The sequence below is a fragment of the Pristiophorus japonicus genome, chromosome 1, assembly GCF_044704955.1.
Source record: "Pristiophorus japonicus isolate sPriJap1 chromosome 1, sPriJap1.hap1, whole genome shotgun sequence".
Lineage (NCBI taxonomy): Eukaryota > Metazoa > Chordata > Chondrichthyes > Pristiophoridae > Pristiophorus > Pristiophorus japonicus.
Window position 1 is genome coordinate 235859259 of NC_091977.1, and position 24620 is coordinate 235883878.

General features: G+C 43.5%; 1 protein-coding gene across 5 annotated transcripts in view; it reads left to right on the plus strand.

Annotated features, from left to right (window-relative positions):
* Positions 1–23646, plus strand: part of plppr1 (phospholipid phosphatase related 1) — a 164032-nt gene extending 140386 nt beyond the window's left edge. For 3 of the 5 annotated variants that reach the window (XM_070888366.1, XM_070888362.1, XM_070888363.1), the window contains exons 6-9: positions 8090–8266; positions 14272–14403; positions 21176–21192; positions 23323–23646. In XM_070888366.1, the coding sequence (XP_070744467.1) occupies positions 8090–8266; positions 14272–14403; positions 21176–21192; positions 23323–23341 (345 nt within the window). In that variant the 3' untranslated portion in view covers positions 23342–23646. Of the gene's footprint in view, positions 1–8089; positions 8267–14271; positions 14404–21175; positions 21239–23322 lie in introns of all 5 variants that reach the window. The other 2 variants (XM_070888365.1, XM_070888364.1) reach the window with 2 other exon arrangements.
* Positions 23647–24620: the final 974 nt, after the last annotated feature.

Genomic DNA, 24620 nt, shown 5'->3' on the forward strand with positions numbered 1-24620 from the left:
GCTGGACATGTTAAACATTTGTTTGATATCAATGGTGGAAAAAGTGGGGTGTGGGCAGGGGTTGGGAGTTATTGCCTTGGATACTTATGATTTCAGACCAGTGTTGGTATAAAAAAAAAATTTATTGAACATAACCTTGTTGTGCATTGTCTCAGATAGCTGGACCGTTATACACTGGTGATTCCTTAACATGAAAGGGTTAAATAAAACTTAACTTCAATCAATGTAAACTTTAAGTGGCACCAAGGTGATGGGCACCATTGATGTCTGAGCTGCACACACACAGCAGTGTGCCAGCGTTGTCACTCACATCAACGCTCTTTCAGGCAAATCGTTCAGATATCAGCTCCTCACGTAAGAGTCTTGCAGCTTTTTAGCCACCACGGGCCCTTTCCTGCGGTCTGGAGGGGGTCGTGGGCATAGCCAGCCTGATTGTTTGGCCCTAGGTCAGCATCCAGCCCCTCATCATCCTCTTCCTCTCCTGAGGTGGAACATCAGTCCCTTCTGGCAATTCTTGTCCCCTCCTGATAGCCAGGTTGTGCAGCATGGAGCACACGGCCACGAATTTACCTACTTGCTCAGGGTTGTATTGTAGCTCCCCTCCTGAGTGGCCCAGACATCTAAAGCGCTCTTAAGCACAGTTATTGTTTTGTGGACCACATTGTGTGTGTCTCTGTGGCTCTGGTTATATTGCTTCTTGGCCTCGGTTTGGGTGTCACGCAGGAGGGTCATCAGCCAGGTGGCTAGGTCTTATTGGTTAGCACCAAGCGTCCAGCATCGTTCTTGTGGCTGACTCTTAAAGATGTCAGAGACGGCGCTCTCACGCGGGATGTGAGCCTCATTGAAGGTGCTCGGACATTTGGCATTCACTGCCAGTATGATCTGGTTGTGGTCGACAACTAGTTGGACCTTCAGGGAGTAAAATCCTTTTCTGTTACGAAAACGCTCAGGGTCCTGAGAAGGTGCCCACAAGGCGATGTGAGTGCACTGTATTGCTCTCTGCACCCTGGGGAACTTAGCAATGTGGTAGAATGCTCCAGCCCTGTCAGTCTGAGCCTCCACGGTCATGGGGAAGCTGCTAAAGTCCATCCTTCACACGTACAGGGCCTCCGTGACCTGTCTAATGTAGCGATGCGCAAGTCTCGACCGCGGAAGCCCGAAAGGAACCGGGCGCGTAGAAAGACAGTGCTACGGTGACCTTGACCTCGACCGACACCGATATCTTGATGGCAGGCTGCATATGTGGCCTGATGAGCTCACATATTTCATTGATAACCACCCTGTGGAAGCGCAGTCTCCGAAGGCAGGTGTGGTTGGAGACGTCGAGGTAAGACCTCTTCTCCTTGTGCAGGGTGTGTATGGTCTGGACCTCCTCCTCATTCTTGCACGTCTTAAATTGGGGACATAATGATGTGCATCACACATTGAGCCATTTGCACTCTGCAGCATCTGCGTATTAATCGACGCAGGCTGAGAAATGGCTGGCCCCATTGCAATGAAAGTATAATCGCGATTGATCAGAAGCAATAATTTCCTCACTAAAATACACCGAGAGTAAACTCCCAATAGTCCAGAGTCTGAAAATATGTCTGTTGAGATGGTCACTTCACCTGAGAAGAACTCCAGAGTCAATGCAAACTCCCCTGAAGTTGAAGCAGCCTTTTGAATGAAACAACCTGCAATTTAAAAAATGGCAGCCACTGACGTTAGTTCAGAACAGTTCCACTTTTTACGGACGGTTTTTTGGGCGAGCGATATAGTGGCCGATATGTGTGCGCGGTGGTGAAAGTGACGGTGGGCGATCTCCTGGGCGTTAGTTTCGGCAAATGTGGTCTTTACGACCAAAAAAAAATGGGCGGGCGGTATTATTGAATCTCAACGTTAAATCAGTGCAGAAAGTAACGCTGGGCGATATTATGGGCATTGATTTTGCCCATTCTGATGATTCTTCCTCAAAAAAGTGGGCTGGCGGTATTATTTTTTCCCGGTGTTAAGCACATGGGGCAAGTAACGCTCGGTGATCAGTTTCCGAAAAATGCCCGTCAGTTTCCATTTTGTGGCTAACTGGCCGATATATGGGCGTTATACGTCATTTCAGCGGTAAAGTGGGCGTTAAGCATGCAAAAAAAGTGGAAAATCTAGCCCTATGTCCCCTAGTTTTAGTTTCCCCTATGAGTAGAAATATCCTCTCTGCATCCACCTTGTCGAGCCCCCTCATTAACTTATGTTTCAATAAGATCACCTCTCATTCTTTTGAACTCCAGTGAGTATAGGTCCAACCTACTCAACCTATCCTCATAAGTCAACCCCCTCATCTCCGGAATCATTCTAGTGAACCTTCTCTGAACTGCCTCCAATGCAAGTATTCACCATGTTATTCACCAGGAGGGATAACCAGGATTTATCTGCAATTTAGATGCAAAGCATTTAAATGAACCATAGGGTATTTGAAAGCAATACAGATTATTGAGGATAATCATTGAGGATTAACTTCATTTTGCTCAGGTATTTATATTTAGTATCACGCTCAAACTTTTCGCTACCTACCCGAGTAACAATCACCCCAGGATCAGCAATGATTGTAACGCCTCCAGAATGATGACATGCCTGTAACACTTTAAAACAAAACAGAAATAATCTGATTGGAGCTGTTTGCAAACACGGGGAAGTAATTTTTCTAGTACAGTGACCATCACTTCAAACATTCCCGTTTAATCGGCCATTGAAGCAAAAACCTTTGAGGGACACTGAAGCAAGTACAATCCTAAGTGAATAACACCTCTGTTTAAACTTCCCTTTTGTGTAGTTAAATCCTTCTAATCCGCGATAAATGGTAGTGGGGTTACAGTTTTACCATGTAAATATCAGTAGCTGCACTACATGCAGCCTTGTTTGGTTTCTTCAATAATGATCGAAGCGGTGAGGACTGTATAAGCAATGAGTATGCAATTAATGTACGGCACTAAGAGGGGTAAGATAATTTTTCATAAATGGATGCATTTTTCAGAGATGGACTGATCTTACATCTTATTTTCTTATCTGGTGATTTGATTATCTTTATTTTTATCATTGTCTTCTTTCCCTCTTTGTCTCTGCCAACCCATCTGCAAATAGGGTCAGTGGGCTGCCAACTTGTACCAGACCGCACCCAATGCAGCTCAAGAGCGTATCCAGAACAGCACCTGGAATTGCCAACTGGACAGTTCTTTCTTTCTGGGGCTCTGCTTGACTTTCTCTTGGCACTTCAGTTGGCCAGTCCAAAATTGGATGGCTGCAGGACATTATGGGCAAGGTTACATATGTGTGAATGTGAAGGGCATCTTGCTCGGTGCTCGTGCGCAGCAATCGTTTTAGTGCGGCGATTGTAAACTAGGATGTTTACTGTCTGCGTTAGCGTGATCAAAATGCCACGGTGGTCGCCTCTAAGCTGCACAGGTGGATCACCCTCCTTGGTGCTTTCCCACAATGGTTATGCCTTACATGGGAAATTGCGGCTGTGTGGCACAGCTGAAGCTCTAATGTAATGCACCATACAGTTAGCAAAGTCTGAGAGACTTGTTGCTAAATTTACCCCGAACTCTCTATCTACATCATCATATCAGTAACATGGACTGAAAGGCGGAGCACGTGAAATAACACTGAGGTGACACATGAGTGAAGCTACACAAATTGTTAGTACCAGTTTTCATTTGTGTGCATTTGGTTCAAATTCCAGAAGTTACTCAAAAAATGTAACGAAAATATACGAGAGTGATCGTTTGAAATAAAAGCAGAAAACGCTGGAAAAGGCTCAGCAGGTCTGACAGCATCTGTGCAAAGAGATACATAGTTAACATGATAGTGGTCTTGGAGATTTTGAAAGGGTTTCATTGGGTAACAGAGAGAAGATATTTCTACTTGTGGGGGAGTCCAAAACTAAGGGCCTTAAGTATAAGAAAGTCACTAATAAATCCGATAGGGAATTCAGGGGAAAATTCTGTCCCCGGAGACTGGTGAGAATGTGGAACTCGCTAGCACAAAGAGTAGATGAGTGAATAGACGTATTTAAGGGGAAGCTAGATATGACAGAGAATGGAATAAAAGGTTATGCAAATAGGGTTTTAGATGAAATGGGTTGGGAGGAGTTTCATGTGGAACATAAACCACTTAGGCTGAATGGCCTGTTTCTGTGCTGTAAATTCTATATAAACTTTAAAGTCGATGACCTTTCAACAGAATTGACTGCGTAGATTTCCATTGGGCGCAAGTTGGAAAGGGAAATCAGAATGAAAGAAAAATGAAAATATTAATAACAGGTTTTCTAGGAGATTGGAGTTCAAACAATTAGTATATAATCAAAAGGAAATTATTGAAATGTTTAATTACTAGTTACCTCCTCCCCACTCTCCTCACCCCACCTCCGCTCTCCCCCCCACCCCTACCCCACCCCCCCACCCCAAGGCCTCTCAGCCTGTTAAAATGATACTAAAAAGTCTTTGCTAAACTGTGTTTAATTTGATGAATTCATCGTGCAGAGGATGTATTTCATCACTAAATAGAGCAACAGTGTCGTCTTAAGCAGAGGTTAATGTTATGCTGGACGCATTCAGCTCGTGCCCACAGAAGTGATTATAACAACAACAACAACTTACATTTATATAGCACATTTAACATGGCAAAACCTCCCAAGGCACTTATCAAGAGCGATATCAATAAAAAAATTTTGATACCAAGCCACAGAAGGAGATATTAGGACAAATGAGCAAAAGCTTGGTCAAAGAGGTAGGTTTTAAGGAGCATCTTAAAGGAGAAGAGAGAGGTAGAGAGGCGAAGAGGTTCAGGCAGGGAATTCCAGAGTTTAGGATCTTGGCAGCTGAGATGTCTACCTCCAAGCGCGCCGAAAATCTTCCTCCCGATTCTGGCCACTCCCCAGCCTCTCCTCGGTGGTGGCATAACGTGGCCCAGTGGATTGGGGCGGAGCCAGGTCCTGGCGCTGAAAACAGTGCCGGGACCTATGCACATGCGCGCTAGAGTCGGCGTGCATGTGCAGTAGCTCCTGGCAGGCCGAATCTGTGAGTGCGCTCTGTAGGCTGTGTGGGAGGGGCCTGAAGCACGCCGTCCCTAGCCCTGGCCGAATGGGTTCCCTCATTGGCGGCCTGTTGTGTTCCCTAAGGTAGGACTTCTATTTTTTATTTGTTATATACTGATCGATTGATTGCTTATTACTTTGGTCTTGGTGCTTTAGGTGCAGGGATCCTTCTATTTTTTATTTGTTAATTAATTGCATATTACTTTTTGTGCTTTGTTTAGTGCTTGGTGCAAATGTACTGCTTTGATTCGTGCTTGGTGCTTTACATGTATTTATGCTTCTTTAATGTTATTGTGAAAGTGTTTAGTGCTTTGCAAGGTCCGCTCCCCCCCCACCCCCCCAATTCTGGCTGCCTGCGCTGATTTCTTAAGTCACCGTAAGGTTTTTCTAAACGTACAAGAGTGCCCACTTACGCTGGCCTAAGTTAGTTTGGAGTAACTTTTAGCTGGCTAAACTTGCTTAAATGGTCAAAACAGGCATAAGTGGCTGGTAACGCCCCCTTTTGAAAAAAAAACTAAACTATTAAAACACCTAACTAACTCACTTACACTGGCGCAAATTAAATGGCCAGAATTGCAACTAAAAAGATACTCCAGAAAAATCAAGTTGCTCCAAAAAAACCAGCAATTCCTGGGGAAATTTGGGCCCATAATTAGGTCAGACTTTAATGTTTACTAAAATATGCTTCTTTTGGTTAAAAGGCATTGCTGTTTGAATTTTTCAGCACTTGGATGAGGTTTTATGCAGTGTTTCCCTTTACTAATTGCAGCTCAAAGGAGTATTCAAGACTGCTAGTCTGGATTGTATAACCTCCCTTGTTGTTAAAATGCATGTTGATGTGGGTTGACTTTTATAGCTCTGAGCCAAGTGTGCAGCAGTATGAACACAACTCTCATGGATAAGATCAGATAAATGGTATCAAAAAATAAAAATAATCAACAAAGGTTCTAGTCCATCAAAATATTTGTAAAGTTACGGTTTCAACTGAGGAAATGTTATCTTTTAGTCATTTTGGATTAAAATAATCTCCTGTCTATAATTTTCCAATAATAAAACTTGGACTGGATGGCATTGCCATTAGAATCATAGAAACTTGCAGCACAGGAGGAGGTCACACAAGCCACCGTGCCTGTGCCGGCTCTTTGAAAGAGCAGTCGAGCTTTGTTTTACAGCTTTTTGTCCGTAACCATGTAAGTTCCTCACCCTCAAATACCTGACCAAGCCCCTTTTAAAATTATTTATGGAATCAGTATCCACCAGCTTTTTAGGTAAAGCATTTCAGATCCCGACAACTCTCTGAGTGAAAACATTTCTCCTCATCTCCCTGCCTCTCTAGGTCTTTTTCCAATTACTTTGAATCTATGACCTATGGTTATTGACCGACTCGCCAGTGGGTATATTTTTTCTCCATAAAATGACTTAATTGAGTCCCTGTATATCCAGAGGCATCCAAATGTGACATTAAGCAGATCTTGTGTGGTTTGTCTTTATGCCGATATTAATGTTTTTGAGTAGCCATGTTCCAAAGGACTAACTTGATGTATGTGCTTAATGCCTTCTAGTGGTTGAACAATGTAATGTATTGTTTCCCGAAAACATGCCTCAGTGCAGTGCCCTGAGGATGCTGTACACTATTTGAACAATTCATCTTCATTAATGTGGATGACGTGAAATCTCCACTTTTTACCTGCTTTTATCTTTCTATTTCGACCGAGCTTCAATTTTCTTGCGTCATGCTGGTTAGCAGAACAATGTAACCTTGAGCTTACACAAAACTCTGCTGCCCATGTCCTAACTTGCACCAAGTCCCGTTCACCCATCACCCCTGTGCTTGCTAACCTATATTGGCTCCCGGATAAGCGACGCCTCAATTTTAAAATTCTCATCCTTATTTTCAAATCCCTCCCTGTCTCTGTAACCTCCTCCAGCCCTACAACCCGCCGAGATCTCTGCACTCCTGCAATTCTGGCCTGTTGCGCATCCACGATTTCCATCGCTCCACCATTGGAGCTGTGCCTTCAGCTGCCAGGGCCCTAAGCTCTGGAATTTCCTCCCTAACTATCAGCCATCTCTACCTCTCTCCTCCTTTAAGATACTCCTTAAAACCTACCGTTTTCCTGTCCTAATATCTCATTATGTGGCTCAGTGTCAAATTTTGTTTGATAATCGCTCCTGTGAAGCACCGCAGGAAGTTTTACTATGTTAAATGCGATATACAAATGCAAGTAATGTTCCCTTTAAGGTGCGCGGCCGTGCAGCTGGCTTAACAGCATTCTAATAGTAAAAACCGCGCATGCGCGGTAATTTATATGGGCCGCGCAGCCCCTTAAAGGGGCCAGCACCCCCAAAAAATGAGCGGGAAGATTGAATGCAATTTGTTGTTGAATATGTATAACTCAGGGCAGATGCGACACCGCTCGCTTTGCATCTACTCCCAAGTCGAATTTCACCCTCATGATTGGTCACTTTAAACGGTTTTGGTTTAAAATAGTCTCTTCCACTTAGTGTGACCAAAAACTGAATGAAAAAGTATTGCAGACTTTGAACGTTTGGTGCTTTTGGGAACTTCACGTAGTCAGTAATTCGCAGCACTCTTCTTCACACCTCTCAATCAGCACAGTGCAATATCGCCTCCCGCACTTCTGTAAAAACCAGAAACCAAATTGAGTGGAGTAACATAGTGGAGAACGTGTGCCTTACTTTTGAATATTTTGGCTAGTTTTTTAATGTCCTGGTAACTTTTACCATGAAAAAAAATAAATTAAGGATTATTTAAGTTCATTTGAAAGACAGAAAGAATTTGCATTTATATCACACTTTTCACGACCTCAGGACATCCCGAAATGCTTTACAGCCAGAGAAGTACTTCTGAAGTGTAGGAAGCATCACATAATTCAGTGGAGAATCATCAGTATTCATTACGTTCCTTGGCCTTGCTTGCACAACGACCTGTGTTTTTTGTTAACATAAAAAAATGTACCCGTGCCAGTGATCTGTGTGTGTCATCTTGTTCTATTTCAGATGTACATCACGAGCACGATAAAGACCAAAAGCAGCAGATTAGCCAAACCCGTGTTGTGCTTGGGGGCTCTCTGCGCTGCTTTTTTAACAGGACTGAACCGGGTATCTGAATATCGCAATCACTGCTCTGATGTGATTGCGGGCTTCGTACTGGGCAGCACAGTCGCTTTGTTTTTGGTAAGTCCATCTTAGCTGTATAACTCTGAAGCTATATAGATGTGTCAAATTAAAGATGCTCTTGCAGGATGAGAAAAGTTAGAATTTATGTTAAAGTATACATGTTCATTAAACAAAGTAATCTCCTTCAACAACACCTTGCATTGATGTAGAAAATCTGCCCAAGGCGTTTCACAGCAGATTCAACATACCTTTTTCTTCTGCCTTGAGCATTCTCCATTCTCCCCGACTGCGCTGAAGCTGGTGATGGAGGCTAGGCCTTCCCCAAGTGATTACTTTTCGTGTGTCAGTCTGGCTGACATGTAGGCTATTTGATTGGGGAGGGCATCATGGCCAATTCTTCCCCACAAACACATTTTCCAGCAGGGGTCACAGTACAATGATCAAATGCAAGGCAACCTGGTCGATTTCCCCATCCCCCTTCATCTTAGAGCACTGGATGGAGGGAGGGTTCAGTGACAACCTCTCACCGTTTATCCGGCTAAGTTCAGCTAACAGCATGGATTAGGTGGAATTATTTTCTCTCCGTTGCTTTAGCCGCCCAGCTCCATGCACCATTTCCTATCTGAGAAGGTGAGCAGGCATCTCTCCTGGTTATCTACTATTCGTCAACCAATTACTGAAAACAGTGCTATTTGCTCGCTGTTGAATTTTTGTTTCCATCTTGCCCCACTCCGTGTGACTGTTTCACTCTTGTTCATTGGGACCTCCCTCCCTAGACAGCTTGGTTACAACTGGGAATTTGCCAAGTGGGAAATCACAAGTGCGAACCCAAAGCTGCCACCCAGCATACGAACATACAAAATTGACGGGCAGGAAAAAAAACATCTGGTCCAAAAAAGCCTGTCCAACATCACAATGGACGGAGCATCATGACTGAACGCTCCTTCCTTCCCACCCCATCCCCACAACCATCCTTGGAGAGGCAAAAAAAACAGAAAAAAAACACAGGTTAAATAAGGAAAAAATACTGCTGAAAATTTCTCTCTGAGCCCCATAAATTAATATGGCAGGGGGATGGGAACCTATGCAGGGAGACAGAGGAAAGTAGAATGGGAGCAGAAGCAAAAGATAGAAAGAAGAAAAGTAAAAGTGGAGGGAGGAGAAACCTAAGGCAAAAAGCAAAAAGTACCACATTACAGCAAAATTCTAAAGGGGCAAAGTGTATTAAAAAGACAAGCCTGAAGGCTAGGTGCCTCAATGCGAGGAATATTCGGAATAAGGTGGATGAATTAACTGCGCAGATAGCAGTTAACAGGTAAGATGTAATTGGCATCACGGAGACATGGCTCCAGAGTAACCAAGGCTGGCAACTCAACATCCAGGGGTATTCAACATTTAGGAAGGATAGACAGAAAGGAAAAGGAGGTGGGGTGGCATTGCTGGTTAAAAAGGAAATTAATGCAATAGTAAGGAAGGACATTAGCTTGGATGATGTGGAATCAGTATGGCTGGAGCTACGGAATACCAAAGGGCAGAAAACTCTAGTGGGAGTTGTGTACAGACCACCAAATAGTAGTAGTGAGGTTGGGGACAGCATCAAACAAGAAATTAGGGATGCGTGCAATAAAGGTACGGCAGTTATCATGGGTGACTTTAATCTACATATTTATTAGGCTAACCAAACTAGTAGCAATGCGGTGGAGGAGGATTTTTTGGAATGTATTAGGGATGGTTTTCTAGACCAATATGTCGAGGAACCAACTAGAGGGCTGGCCATCCAAGACTGGGTGATGTGTAATGAGAAAGGGCTAATTAGCAATCTTGTTGTGCGAGGCCCCTTGGGGAAGAGTGACCATGGATGAACTACAACAATTGTACATTCCTGTCTGTCGTAAAAATAAAAAAGGGAAGGTGGCTCAACCGTGGCTATCAAGGGAAATCAGGGATAGCATTAAAGCCAAGGAAGTGGCATACAAATTGGCCAGAAATAGCAGAGAACCCGGGGACTGGGAGAAATTTAGAACTCAGCAGAGGAGGACAAAGGGTTTGATTAGGGCAGGGAAAATGGAGTACGAGAAGAAGCTTGCAGGGAACATTAAGACGGATTGCAAAAGTTTCTATAGATATGTAAAGAGAAAAAGGTTAGTAAAGACAAACGTAGGTCCCCTGCAGTCAGAATCAGGGGAAGTCATAACGGGGAACAAAGAAATGGCGGACCAATTGAACAAGTACTTTGGTTCGGTATTCACTGAGGAGGACACAAACAACCTTCCGGATATAAAAGGGGTCGGAGGGTCTAGTAAGGAGGAGGAACTGAGGGAAATCTTTATTAGTCGGGAAATTGTGTTGGGGAAATTGATGGGATTGAAGGCCGATAAATCCCCAGGGCCTGATGGACTGCATCCCAGAGTACTTAAGGAGATGGCCTTGGAAATAGTGGATGCATTGACAGTCATTTTCCAACATTCCATTGACTCTGGATCAGTTCCTATGGAGTGGAGGGTAGCCAATGTAACCCCACTTTTTAAAAAAGGAGGGAGAGAGAAAACAGGGAATTACAGACCGGTCAGCCTGACATCGGTAGTGGGTAAAATGATGGAATCAATTATTAAGGATGTGATCGCAGTGCATTTGGAAAGAGGTAATATGATAGGTCCAAGTCAGCATGGATTTGTGAAAGGGAAATCATGCTTGACAAATCTTCTGGAATTTTTTGAGGATGTTTCCAGTAGAGTGGACAAGGGAGAACCAGTCGATGTGGTATATTTGGACTTTCAGAAGGCTTTCGACAAGGTCCCACACAAGAGATTAATGTGCAAAGTTAAAGCACATGGGATTGGGGGTAGTGTGCTGACGTGGATTGAGAACTAGTTGTCAGACAGGAAGCAAAGAGTAGGAGTAAATGGGGACTTTTCAGAATGGCAGGCAGTGACTAGTGGGGTACCGCAAGGTTCTGTGCTGGGGCCCCAGCTGTTTACACTGTACATTAATGATTTGGATGAGGGAATTGGATGTAATATTTCCAAGTTTGTGGATGACACTAAGCTGGGTGGCGGCGTGAGCTATGAGGAGGACGCTAAGAGGCTGCAGGGTGACTTGGGACAGGTTAGGTGAGTGGGCAAACACGTGGCAGATGCAATATAATGTGGATAAATGTGAGGTTATCCACTTTGGAGCCAAAGCACAAAGGCAGAATATTATCTGAATGGCGGCTGATTAGGAAAAGGGGAGGTGCAACGAGACCTGGGTGTCATGGTACATCAGTCATTGAAGGTTGATATGCAGGTACAGCAGGCAGTGAAGAAAGCAAATGGTATGTTGGCCTTCATAGCAAGGGGATTTGAGTATAGGAGCAAGGAGGTCTTACTGCAGTTGTACAGGGCCTTGGTGAGGCCTCACCTGGAATATTGTGTTCAGTTTTGCTATTGAAGGAGTGCAACAAAGGTTCACCAGACTAATTCCCGGGATGGTAGGACTGACATATGAGGAGAGACTGGATCGACTGGGCCTGTATTCACTGGAGTTTAGAAGGATGAGAGGGGATCTCATAGAAACATATAAAATTCTGACGGGACTGGACAGGTTAGATGCAGGAAGAATGTTCCCGATGTTGGGGAAGTTCAGAACTAGGGAACATAATCTAAGGATAAGGGGTAAGCCATTTAGGACTGAGATGAGGAGAAACTTCTTCACTCAGAGAGTTGCTAACCTGTGGAATTCCCAACCACAGAGAGTTGTTGATGCCATTTCATTGAATATATTCAAGAGGGAGTTAGATATGGCCCTTATGGCTAAAGGGATCTAGGGATATGGAGAAAAAGCGGGAATAGGGTACTGATGTGAATGATCAGCCATGATCTTATGAATAGTGGTGCAGGCCTGAAGGGGTGAATGGCCTACTCCTGCACCTATTTTCTATGTTTCTATGTTTCAGGTGATCAAAACCAGTGCAGAGATCACAAGGATCCAGTGTTATTAATAAAAACACTGACTTATGTGATGCGATCTGTGCTCCAGTCAGGAAATGGTACTCTTGAATGCCTGCAGAGAGTCAGCACCCACCATACCAACCAGCAACATATTCCAGTGGCTCACTAGTCGCTGGGAAAAGAAGCACCTAAAATCCAATCTATTCCTACTTTTACATAGTTTAAACTCGAGCACCAACACAATGTCACCCTCACCTTTCACTTAAGGTGAAAATAGAAACCATTCATTACTGTTGGCAATTTCTCCCATATAATCACCCGAATTATTTCATCTTAAGCCTTTAAGCATTCCTCTGAAACCAGAAGGAGAGGGCAGATGAAATTCCAGAACTCTGGGATCACTAGCAACCGTGCTGCTCCAAAGGGAATCCAATACCGCAGGGCGGGATGGGTAGTAACGCACGGTCCTATCCATAAAGGTGAGCTGGCCAGCAGAAAGCTCATGGTCGGAAATTGTGGAGCTATTTCCTCTCACCACATGGAGCGAATTTCTTTTGAACCGGTACTATTGTGAGTGATCCCAAAGGAAGTTTTCCTGTGTTCTCCATTGGTAAGAAAATCATAAACATTGTTCCTTGCTTTATTTTGAAGCCTCTCTTGAGATTGTTTCATGTTTGATAAATTTCCCTAAAATATAGGGGAAGTTCTGCCAAATGTTTATTCTCCATGGAAATTCCCTTTTTTATGATTTAATTGTTGATGAAGATGAGAAGACAACCCAGGAATCCAGGCTCTTAAGGTAACACCGCAGAAGATCATGGTGGTTGGATTGCGCCATATAGCAAACATTTTTGAGGCGCTATGTGACCTCCTAAGGCCCAAAAATGGAGGTCAGGAAGCGCACGAAGACTTGCGACCTGATGTGCGCTGCCTGCCATATTGGGTAAGGACAAACAAGAGGAGTCGCTTACCCACGCCTAAATCAGGCGTTATAAAATAAGGGGCTTCATGCCTGCTTCAGATCACTGCTGCAACATTGGTTTGCCGAGAAGAAAAGCAACTTTAACACATCGCATACTTTAAAAAACTTACCATTACTCTCCTGATCGCCATCGACCCCAGCCACATCCGAAGCCCTCAATACCTCCCCGACACCCAAATCCAACCACCCAATCCTTCCACCAACCCCACTCCCGATCCTGCCTCCGAAGCACCCGATCCTGGCTGCAACTTCCCAATCCCGTACAAAGCTCCAATCCCTCCCCCATGAGCCCCCTGTTCCCTGCACCCTGGCCCTGCGCCTCCAGGTCCTTTTCCTCCCCCCCTCAATCCTTCCCCAACCCCTCAATCTCTGTTACGAGGCCCTCCAATCCTGACTCTGACCCCCCCATCCCTCCCCCTGACCTCCGATCGACTGCAAACCCACCCCGATCCCTCCCTCATGAACCCTGATCCCAAATCCAATGTCCCGATCCCTCCCCTCAGCACCAATCCCTCCCCCAAGGCTCGCAATCCCACCTCGACTCCTGCTCACCCCCTCTCCCATCCCAAGTCCAAGGAGTGGCCTAAACGGGTCACCTCCCGAAGCACCGTCCTCATTATAATGAGGTCCGAGGCCCAATATCCGGGTCTCCTTGGACTGCACCATTTGTGAGCGGTGGTGGGGCTCCCAAAAATGGGTGCTCCCAAATTTAACCCCCCTAGTGACTCCTGCAGACTAAACAGCAAGGAGTAAAGCCCGAGAAGATAATTTCTCAATCTATGTATCAGGAGGTCTCTGTCCTGTGGAATATGCTGCCACGCACTCTCGGATGCTCTGCATTGTAGAGAGGCCCTTGCTGATGTAGCAATTTTAGCCAGAAGTTCCGGGTTCTGGCCTTTAACATTACCGCAATGGATGGCTGTGGACTCATGCCTGAAAACATCTGTCCAACTTTAGAAAGACTTTGAATTGCCTTCATATGGTTCTGATACTCGGCAAGCATTTGCCTAAGCCTCTGTTCCGGTACATCATTCGGATTTGGAAAATTCCCATTTCATTTTTTTAAAGGAAAATAACTAAACCTTCCTCTGCCTCCACTCCATTAAATCTTTATTGAATTATTACTGACATAAATCTCCATTTTTTGCCAGGGAATATGTGTTGTTCACAACTTCAAAGGAATGCAGGCCGCATCTGTTAAACAAAAGCCCGAGGACCCACACGGAATGCCGTTAATGACATTCCCTCGGGTGGAAAGCCCACTTGAAACCTTGAGTGCACAGGTAAACCACATAGATTCCTCCTTCACACTTTAGCTTATGGTCCTAGCTGCACACTATGAATATAAACTTCATTTGAGCCATCTTAAGCACCAAGGTTTGCCCTTTCTACCACTCAGTTCAATCTCTGTGTTGGTCAACAGGGGGGAGGAAATGTTTAAAACAGTGTGGGGCCTCCCAGTTTTTGGGATTGTCAAAATAGGATGAAGTAAGGCTATCCAAGGACAATCCAACTGAAAACTCTTGTCAGACTTCTGAAGGAATGACTGGTTTCCTTCACTGTCCTGTGTCAGGGGAAGAGGTGAGACTATGTGTAGTAACCAGAACCTAGCCTCTCTGCTAAGATCTCAGCTGACCATTATCCGGTGTGAGAGCCACATTTTTACTTGGCACAGCCACGTAACGCATTTGTACAGAGAAAACTTACTAAAGACATGGATTATTCTACTACCAAATCACCAGTCTGGCAGAATGAAGCCAATAATCCCCATAGTTCTACAAAATGTCTTACTTAAGCTGCATTATATTTTCGGGTACTTTTTCAGTTTTTATCAAATCATTTCTGATAAACTCTTCAGTTTAACTTGGAGGTTTATTGTTTATTCATCCTTAAAAGGACAAATCACTCGACTCACATGATTTGAGAGGTCGGCCATTTAAGACTGACATGAGAAGAAATGTCTTCACTCAGAGGGTTTGAATCTTTGGAATTCTGTGCCCCAGAGGGTGGTGGATGCTCAGTTGTTGAATATATTCAAGACAGAGATCGATAGATTTTTGGATATTAAGGGTTAGGGGGATAGTGCAGGAAAGTAGAGTTGAGTTAGAAGATCAGCCATGATGTTATTGAATGGCGGAGCAGGCTTGAGGGTCCAAATGGCCTACTCCTGCTCCTAATTCTTATGTTCATATTTCCTGGCACATCACAATTTCTGTCATTTCCGTGAGGTTTTTGTTACTGTGCATCTCTCTCAGCTGCACATGGGTCACATTCAATTAAGTCTCTTCTACATAAAAAATAGGAACAGGAGGAGGCCATTTCGACCCTCAAACCTGCTCTGCAATTCAATAAGATCATGGCTGATCTACTACCTCAACTCTACCTTCCCGTACTATCCCCTATCCCTTAATTCCCTTAGTGTCCAAAAATCTATCAAACTCTGTCTTGAATATACTCAGCGACTGAGCATCCACAGCCCTCTGGGGTGGAGAATTCCAAACAATTCTTTGAGCGAAGAAATTGTCCCTCATCTCTGTCCTAAATGGCTGACCCCTTATTCTGAGACTGTGCCCCCTGGTTCTAGACTCTCCAGCTAGGGGAAACATCCTCCCAGCATCTATCGTGTTAAGCCCTGTAAGAATTTTATATGTTTCATTGAGGTCACCTCTCATTCTTCTAAACTCTGGGAAATATAATCCCAGTCTCCTCAATCGCTCTTCATAGGACAATCCCCTCACCCCAGGATTCAGTCTGGTGAACCTTCGTTGAATTCCCTCTATGGCAAGTATATCCTTCCTTAGGTAAGGGGACCAACAAATTGCCAAAGATAGAAAGATATTGCGTAACCTAAATAAAATAAAACTAGAAGTATTTTAAATCTCTATTAAGCGGAAATTGTCTAAGCGATATTGCTTCCAAAAGAGGAATTGAATATATAATTGAAAAGGAAAAATTTGCAGGGCTATGGGGAAAGAGCAGGGGAATGGGACTAATTGGATATCTCTACCAAAGAGCCAACACAGGCACCAAAGGCAACCTTCTGTGCTGTATGATTCTATGAAAAGTTTTTGTCGTAATTTCCCCTTCCCTGAATTTCTACTGGATTTAATTTTAAAATAAAAAGAGAAAAATGCCGAGGGAGATTTTTTTTTAACTGAAGCCTAAAAACAAAAAAAATAATTAAATATATCAACGTAATTTTATCACGTTAAAATATTGTTTGTTTTTCCATGCAGTTATTTGGTGCTTTATTTTTATTTACACTGTATTTAATTTTGAACATTTTGTTGCTCTAATTTTGCTAAATCATTGCTTTTGAGATTCATTTTGCCTTATTAAAGCACAAAAGCATTTCATGTTTTTCAATTGTTACCCCGATGCGCATAATCCTAATCCCCTTTCCCCTTTACCATCGTGGTATCTTCTGTGGGTTCATTTTTAATTGCATCACAGCTCACCCCAGTGACACTGGAAGTAACACGTCTTGGTGTAGCTGCCCAACTCTTGGTACAAAGCCTATTGATCCTCAAGGTCATCAAGTCTCCTATATTTGGCCAGAATCTCAAGCAGGAGATCACAATCTATCCCCTCCGCCTACAGGATCACTACAGGTATTTCCTGGCATTGTCTTGCTGAAGAGTAAAGGTCAATCACTGTCACAATGAATGCTGTGATAGGCCTGGCTCCATCACTCCTCTTGTTTTACGGTTTAGTGAGCAAAATGCACAAGCAATATATACAAACCCTACGCCCATGTGGCTTTCAAATAAAGAAAGAGAAGAGGAGAGAGGGGAAAAAAAGATAGGGTCAAGAGGATAGGAAACAGGTGGAAAAAAATATATTAAAAGTGATCAAAGACCAGGAAAGGAAAGGAAGTGAGCCTTGGAACTCGCTGTTAAACAATCTGTCGATAGCATTCAGTGTGGGGTTTCAACAGTCAAACTATTTATGCTCCATGAACAAGACCTTTTGGCTGTATTACTTGGCTTACAAATGGGTCACTTCTTATATTTTACTTGGTGATGCATGGCACCTTGGTCTCTGTTAATGCTTTGTCAAGCCAGACACTTTCTTTTAGCACATTGAAGAATTGATCTAATAATTCCACAGATACAAATCTATAATTAGTAAAGATAATTGGCAAAAGAATCAGAAGCAAGATGAGATTTTTTTTTTGCAATGATCTGGAATGCACTGCCTGAATGGGTGGTGGAAGCAGATTCAGTAGTAACTTTCAAAAGAGAATTGGATAAATACTTAAAAAAATTGCAGGGCTATGGGGAAGGTGCAGGGGACTAATTCGACAGCTCTTTCAAAGACTCGGCACAGGCATGATAGGCCGAATGGCCTCCTTCTGTGCTGTATCATCCTTTGATTCTGTGATTCTATAGTAATTATTCAAATTCTAAACTAAAAATAGAAAATGCTGTAAATGCACATTAGGTCAATTAGCATCTGAACGAGTATGACCTTTCATCTGTAAACTTTAATGCAATCCTTATCTTAACACTTTAATTTGAAATGCTCTCTGAATAAACTTAAGTGATTAAACTTTCAGAATGAGAATTTAATTGGCAACTGAATTTCAACACAGATAAGTGTGAAGGATTACATTTTGGTAAGAAAATTAAGGAGGTCATATATTATTTGGAAAGTAAGATTCTAAATGGGGTGAAAGAGCAAAGGGATCTAGGACTACAAATACACAAATCATTAAAAGTAGCGACGCATGCTAAACTTGTATCGAACCTTGGTTAGACCATACTTGGAGTTCTGGTTGCCATATTATAAAAAGGATATAGAGACACTGGTGAGGGTGCAAGGATGATACCAGAACTGTGAAGTTATACCTATCAGGAAAGGATGAACAGGCTGGGTCTCTTTTCTCTTGAAAAGAGAAGGCTGAGGGGTGACCGAATAGAGGTCTTTAAGATTATGTAATATTTTGATAGAGTGGACACAGAAAGAGTATTTCCACTTGTGGGGAAGAGCAAAACTAGAGGCCGTCAATATAAGATAGTCACCAATAAATTAAATAGGGAATTCAGCAGAAATGTATGTGGAACATGCTACCACAGGGAGTAGTTGAGGCAAATAACATAGTTGCATTTAAGGGGAAGCTAGGTAAGCACATGAGGGAGAAGGGAATAGAGGGTTATGCTGATAGAGTTAGGAGAGGAAGGATGGGAGGATGCTCGAGTGGACCATAAATGCCGGCATGGTCTTGTTAGGCCAAATGGCCTGTTTCTGTGCTGTACATTCTATGTAAGTTCGCAGTGGAACTCTCGGAGCACAAAATTCTGTGCCGTACATTCCATGTAATTACTGTTAATTCCAATCAGGAACACTGGGGACAATCGCAGAGGATTTATTGTGACTAACTCCTTGCTTTCCTTCTCTTTGAACAATTATTGCCTGTGCATTTTGGAGTCTCCTCACTAAGCTTTAATGGGCTTGCACGGTTTCAGCCAAACTTTATAAAAGCACTTTCCGAATGATTATGTTTGCAGGATACTCACAAGGGTGTGGGTTTGTGGTGTCAGCACTCTGTTGCTGCCAGTCTGTTGTAGTGTTGATTACTTTTCAATGTGGGCACGAATCGATTAATGTTTAGTGAATCCAAACATTAATCTTCCAAATAGAAGTGTAAATAAAGAAAGCCTTTTCCCTGAAATGAAATTGAATTGCAGAACTGTTGTAGATCTACAAAAAATGAATTAGAGCATCTCACATCTGCTGCACTTGATTCACAAGCAGTATAAGTACCACACTGCATTGCTATTGATTACATTGATCTCACCACGTGGCTCTTCTTTCCTTAATGCCTGCATGACAGCAAAGTGGGAGACATCGCCAAACCCCCCGAGAGAGGGTGTTTCGTCCCAGGGTCATTTTCCAGGACCAGCCAGACACCCAACTCACCAGGAGGTATATGCTTAACAATCACGCAGGGGCGTGGCTCCATTGCGAGCACAAGGGGGTTCATGAGTCCTGTGTCATAAGAGGTTATGCTCTGCCTGTCCCCCTCTGCTGCTCCTGGGCGGAGGATGGCCTTTCTCCAGTGCCCCACATGGATCTGGCACCATGTAATGTTTTGCTTACGTTTTCTGGCTACATTTAGTTGCGTTTTTGGTCATGTCACCTTGATTGGTGGTCATGGTGGGCCACTTTGCTTGATTGTCTATATGGACCCTTGGCCCTTGCTTGCCCGGTCTCATAGCAGTGTCGCTGGAACAACCTGAGGTGGGCATGGTTAAAGAGCTGATCCTGGTGGCTGGTGATTCAGAAACTTGCATCTCCCTGTTTTAGAACTGTATCATTTTGTTAAATGTTGACATACTCATTTGTGCTGTGTTATTATTGTCTTGAGTATTTTTTTCAAACAGAATGATACCGGGGCTAAAATGGTTACATTATAAGGACAGAAATTGTTAGAGTACATACAGAAAAACTATCGAATTGAGGTGTTTAAGAATAATTAAGTTGATAGGGTAGAGAGAGAGATAAACAATTTCCTCTGGTGGGGGAGTCCAGAATAAGAGGGCACATCTTAGAATTAGAGCCAGGCCGTTCGGGGGTGATGTCAGGAAGTATTTCTTCGCACAAAGGGCAGTGGAAATCTGGAACTCTCTCCCCCTAAAAACTGTTGAGGCTGGGGATCAATTGAAAATGTCAAAACTAAGATTTATAGATTTTTGTTAGGCAAGGGTATTAAGGGTTATGGAACCAAGGCGGGTAGATGGAGTTAAGATCCAGATTAGCCAGGATCTAATTGAATGACGGAACAAGCTTGAGAGGCTGAATGGCCTCCTCCTGTTCCTATGTTCGATGCTATGTTTGCATCATGCCAGCAGGTCCCTGTCGGTTAAATTAATTTACACTTAAAAATGTGAACGCTGACTTACTTTGTCCTACACTCAGTGGTGGCAGCAAAGTTGAAGAGGTCAGCAACACAATTGCACAGCATGGTTAGAAAGCCCAGCACTTCATGTTATCACCCTATCCATTAATGGCTGGTTCAGCACAAGTTTAGTGAATTTAGAGACTTTCAGCAAAGTTGATGCCATGCAAATTTCTTCACCAACAATTTGTTGCAATATTGGTGAATTTAGAGGTCTATTTGGCCACCACGAGTTGTTGACTTTTTTATTACTGGACATTGGTGAAAGATATAGGGAAAAGGTTTCCATTGTGCATTTTGTCCAATAGAATTGTACACCTGTTTTGTAAAAAAAGTTTACGATTTTGTCACACATAAGAAACAGAATAAGTTTCTCCCCTGCCCAACAGTGGTGCTGGATTTATGCAGTGTAGTAAAATACACAGCTAAACCTGACTAAAGTCCACATAGAATTAGAATCTCCCCAGGGTAAATGATATGTTGATAGGGTGAGATGAAGTAGGGTGGGAGGAGGCTTGTATGGAGCATGGACCAGTTGTGCTGAATGGCCTGTTTCTGTGCTGCACACTCTATGGAATTCTATGTAAGGCATCAAAACTCTTTGTTTTGTTTAGTGAGGTTGTAATTACAACATCTTTTGGACTTAAATAAAAACGCAACAATTTTAGAAAACATAGTTAAGTGAGGGCATGACTGAGTAATCTGTTCACCTGTGGGTCCTGCCTTTAAATCCAACCCAAACTAGGGTGAAAGTGTCCTCTTTCTGTCAGAGGTATGAGTGACTTATTCTCAGTTAATCTCAATCCAGGCCCGAGTGGGTCCAAGCCTATAGCACAAACTCCTTGCAAATTGGTGCAGTGGAAGGTGCTTGCCTGAGTTAGAGATGAAGGCACATTGTTGCACAGAGGAGAGGGAGCCTCACTCTGTGTTGAGCCACATTATACCCTATCAGGAAGTGCTTGATAGTGACACTGGGCACCTGAAAAATATTCCGCGCCCCTCACCTTAACACGCACAAATATACACTTGCGATTATAATCTGAGGGAGAATGCACGGGCAAAAGGATTAAAACAGGTAAGTGATTAATGATCTTTTTGTTTGTGTTATTTTTTAACTTTCGTATGTTTGAGGCAGGAACTTCTTTTTGTTTCAGGTGATTAGGTCGCAGAGGTGATTCGCATGGGTACTTTCTTCTCCCATTGAAAACAGGGGGAGCGTGAGTGTGCATGCGAATGCCATCTTGCCCAGGACAAGATGCATTTTCCCTGCCCTCCTGTACGTTATGTCAGTCCCTGGGAGCATGTGGCTGGGTGGGTTATCAATCGAAAATCCATGGCAAATTCTCATGGAAGAAACATCCCTTCCTGAACTGTGGGAGTGTCGTACTTGAGTAGTTTTTTTTTTGCCCTTCTGCTAGTATCCACCCAATGTATGAGCAATCACTGAAAAACAAAACGGAAGTTTAGATATATCCTTCAGAACGACAATTGCTGCAACAAAACCATGAGGCTCTGAGGAGTCTGCTTTGGCTAAGTTTCTCTCTCTCTCTATATAGCTTGCATCACCAGGACTTGCTTAGTTATAGTATATCCCTACTCATTTCTTGTTCCATGTCTGGTGATACATTTGACACAGATTAATGGGCATTAGGTGGAGGGGTGATCTTTGAGAATTGGTTAGCTTTTAAAATGATCTCTTCCCCCCCCCCACCCACCCACAACCACCCCTCCCCACGTTTTGTGATATGGGGATGAACTTCATAGTGTTTGCTGGCAGCAGAGGCTTTGCCCACCACCAGCACACATTAGAAAATCGGAGGCGCGATCCCCACAAATTTCCAATTTACATCGGCAGCAGATGAGGATGCCGCCACCAGTATGTACTCAAAGAGAGTCACCCCCATACTGCATTACTGACAACTTCACCTTAGTGTTCAGTCTGAGACTTATTTCTTCTCTTTAGTGAATCCTTTCAAACCACAAGGGTGAAACTAGTCTCCATTTTCTTTTTTTAGCTGAAGTCAATGGAAAAGAAAATGGTGTGGAGTGTGAAACCAGCTGCTGATTCACTACTGCACATTTGTCACCACCGTTGAATACCAATTTCCTCCCCTCCACAGAGCCTTAAAACCTTATTACCAAAGTCTTGTCTTCCTAGGAAGGCATTTATTTTCCTTTTCTCCCACCTTCTCCGATCCACCATCTGCAGTTGAGAGTGGCGCAGATTGGTTGACCCTAGGCTCTCCCATTGCTACTGCTGGCTGCACTGCGGCAGGTGTGCAGGAGTGACTCTGTGAAGACTCTCCTATTGATTTTCTTTCTGCGCTGCCCCCTCCTCACTTTGTGACTGAAGTGCACGGCTTTCCTCTCAACTGTTGCTAAGGATGGGATCCGAAGCTCAGCAGAGTGGAGAATAGACGCCACCTCCCACCAGTCCACTGCACTAAACATTGATACTCAAAGAGCCAGCACAGGCACGGTGGGCTGGATGGCCTCCTGTAGCATTGGCCCACATGGATTGCAAAATTTTTTGATGAAAATACATGTTTCAATCTGTTTTCCTCCCAAAATCCACCTTTGATTGCAAAACCCCCTAGTATCCTAATAATGGGTGAATACTCAACACTTGAGTATCTAATTAACCATCATATTCTGTACATTAGTATAAAGTCTAGCTAAATTGATTAAATTTTTCAAGATGTTTAAGGTCTCACCTGAGGCTCTTTTCATTCCAGCTTAACATAACTTGTAGATCTGTAATTTTTAACCCCTGGAATGGGTGATACCGAGCTCCTGATATTGCGTGCTCACACTGAACGGCAGTACTGCAAAATACTTTGATTTCACGGAGTATCTGTTTCGCAAAAATTGAAAATAAATATCCTGTTAGAAGGCGGCCCAGTTTTCTAGTGCTTCAAATGTTACCTCAGTCTGCTCTAACACTTGAAATGTCTGTCATACTGTTTTCTGTGGACCCCTACTTTTACCCACAACTCTCTCCCCTTCACAGGCTGTTTGGTGCCGTCTGCGTCTGTCCAGTAATAGTGATTTTCTTTTACACGTACACACTGCAAATTTTATGCCCATGGCTGAGGCAGTGTTGTGTACTGTGGTTATGTGGTTTGCGTAGCAGTTCTACTTGGTTCAGTTATTGTGGAATTAATTTGGAACCTTTTTACCCATAACTGTAAACCCTACCGGAGAAATGTATTTGCAGTGTGCATAGTTTCTGACCCGGATTAAATTCCTTTGTTCCATCAGTTGTGATGTTTTAAAATGCTTTTCTTTTGTCCTCTTACAGAACCACTCTGCTTCAATGACAGAAGTAACTTGAAGAGAAAACCTTTTTCCCTTCTAAAAAAGACACAAATTGGTACTTTTTTATAATAAGTGTTAAACTGTGGAAAGTGCAACACAAGAACATGTCTAGTTAGTATCAGATGTTTTGTACATTTTGTATAACAAAGTGTTGTAGCTTAACTTGACTTTTTTTGCCTGTTTCAGTATCTTTCTCTTTCAGAATTAAAGCATTCCATGTAAACCTTTCTAATTTCTTATGTAAATTCAAGTGGTGTTATGTGGTCTTTGTACAATAAAGTGCGTGGTCTGGTTTATACACACCCTACCATTGAAATGATTAGTGTATTTCATTAAGGAGAGCACTCTCTCGATCTCAGTTCCAGCCATGAAATTCCACAGGAGATTCCCCAGTCTCCCGTCGTAACTCTCAGGGAAATGCCATTTTCAGTCATTTCTCCAGGAATTCTGTCAGTTTCCAATCAAACAACCCGATGGAAGACCAGGAACCCCTCTTTGTGCTTCGGAAACGGAGTTGCAGATTGGGCAAGCACACTATCCTTAGCCTTTGGGATCCGTATTCAAATTCACCTTGGATTGGCAGAATTGTTTTTTTTATTAATTCATGGGATGTTGGCGTTGCTGGCAATGCCAGCATTTATTGCCTGTAACTGACTCCCTTGAGAAGGTGGTGGTGAGCCACCTTCTTGAACTGCTGCAGTCCGCGCAGTGAAGATTCTCCCACAGTGCTGTTAGGGAGGGAGTTCCACAATTTTGACCCAGCAACGATGAAGGAATGGCGATATATTTCCAAGTCAGGATGATGTGTGACTTGGAGGGGAACGTGGAGATGGTGGTGTTCTCATGCGCCTGTTGCCCTTGTCCTTCTAGGGGTAGAAGTCGCGGGTTTGGGAGATGCTGCCGAAGAAGCTTTGGTGAGTTACTGCAGTGCATCTTGTGGTCCACACTGCTGCCACGGTACATCGGTGATGGAGGGAGTGAATGTTTAAGGTAGTGGGTGGGGTGCCAATCAAGCGGGCTGCTTTGTCCTGGATAGTGTCGAGCTTCTTGAGTGTTGTTGGAGCTGCACTCATCCAGACAAGTGGAGAGTATTCCATCACACTCCTGACTTGTGCCTTGTAAATGGTGGAAAGGGTTTGGGGAGTCAGGAGTTGAGACACTTGCCTTAGAATACCCAGCCTCTGACCTGCTCTGTTGCCACAGTATTTATGTGGCTGTTCCAGTTATGTTTCTAGTCAATGGTGACCATTGGCAAACATGAGCAAAGGGGACTTTTGTCTG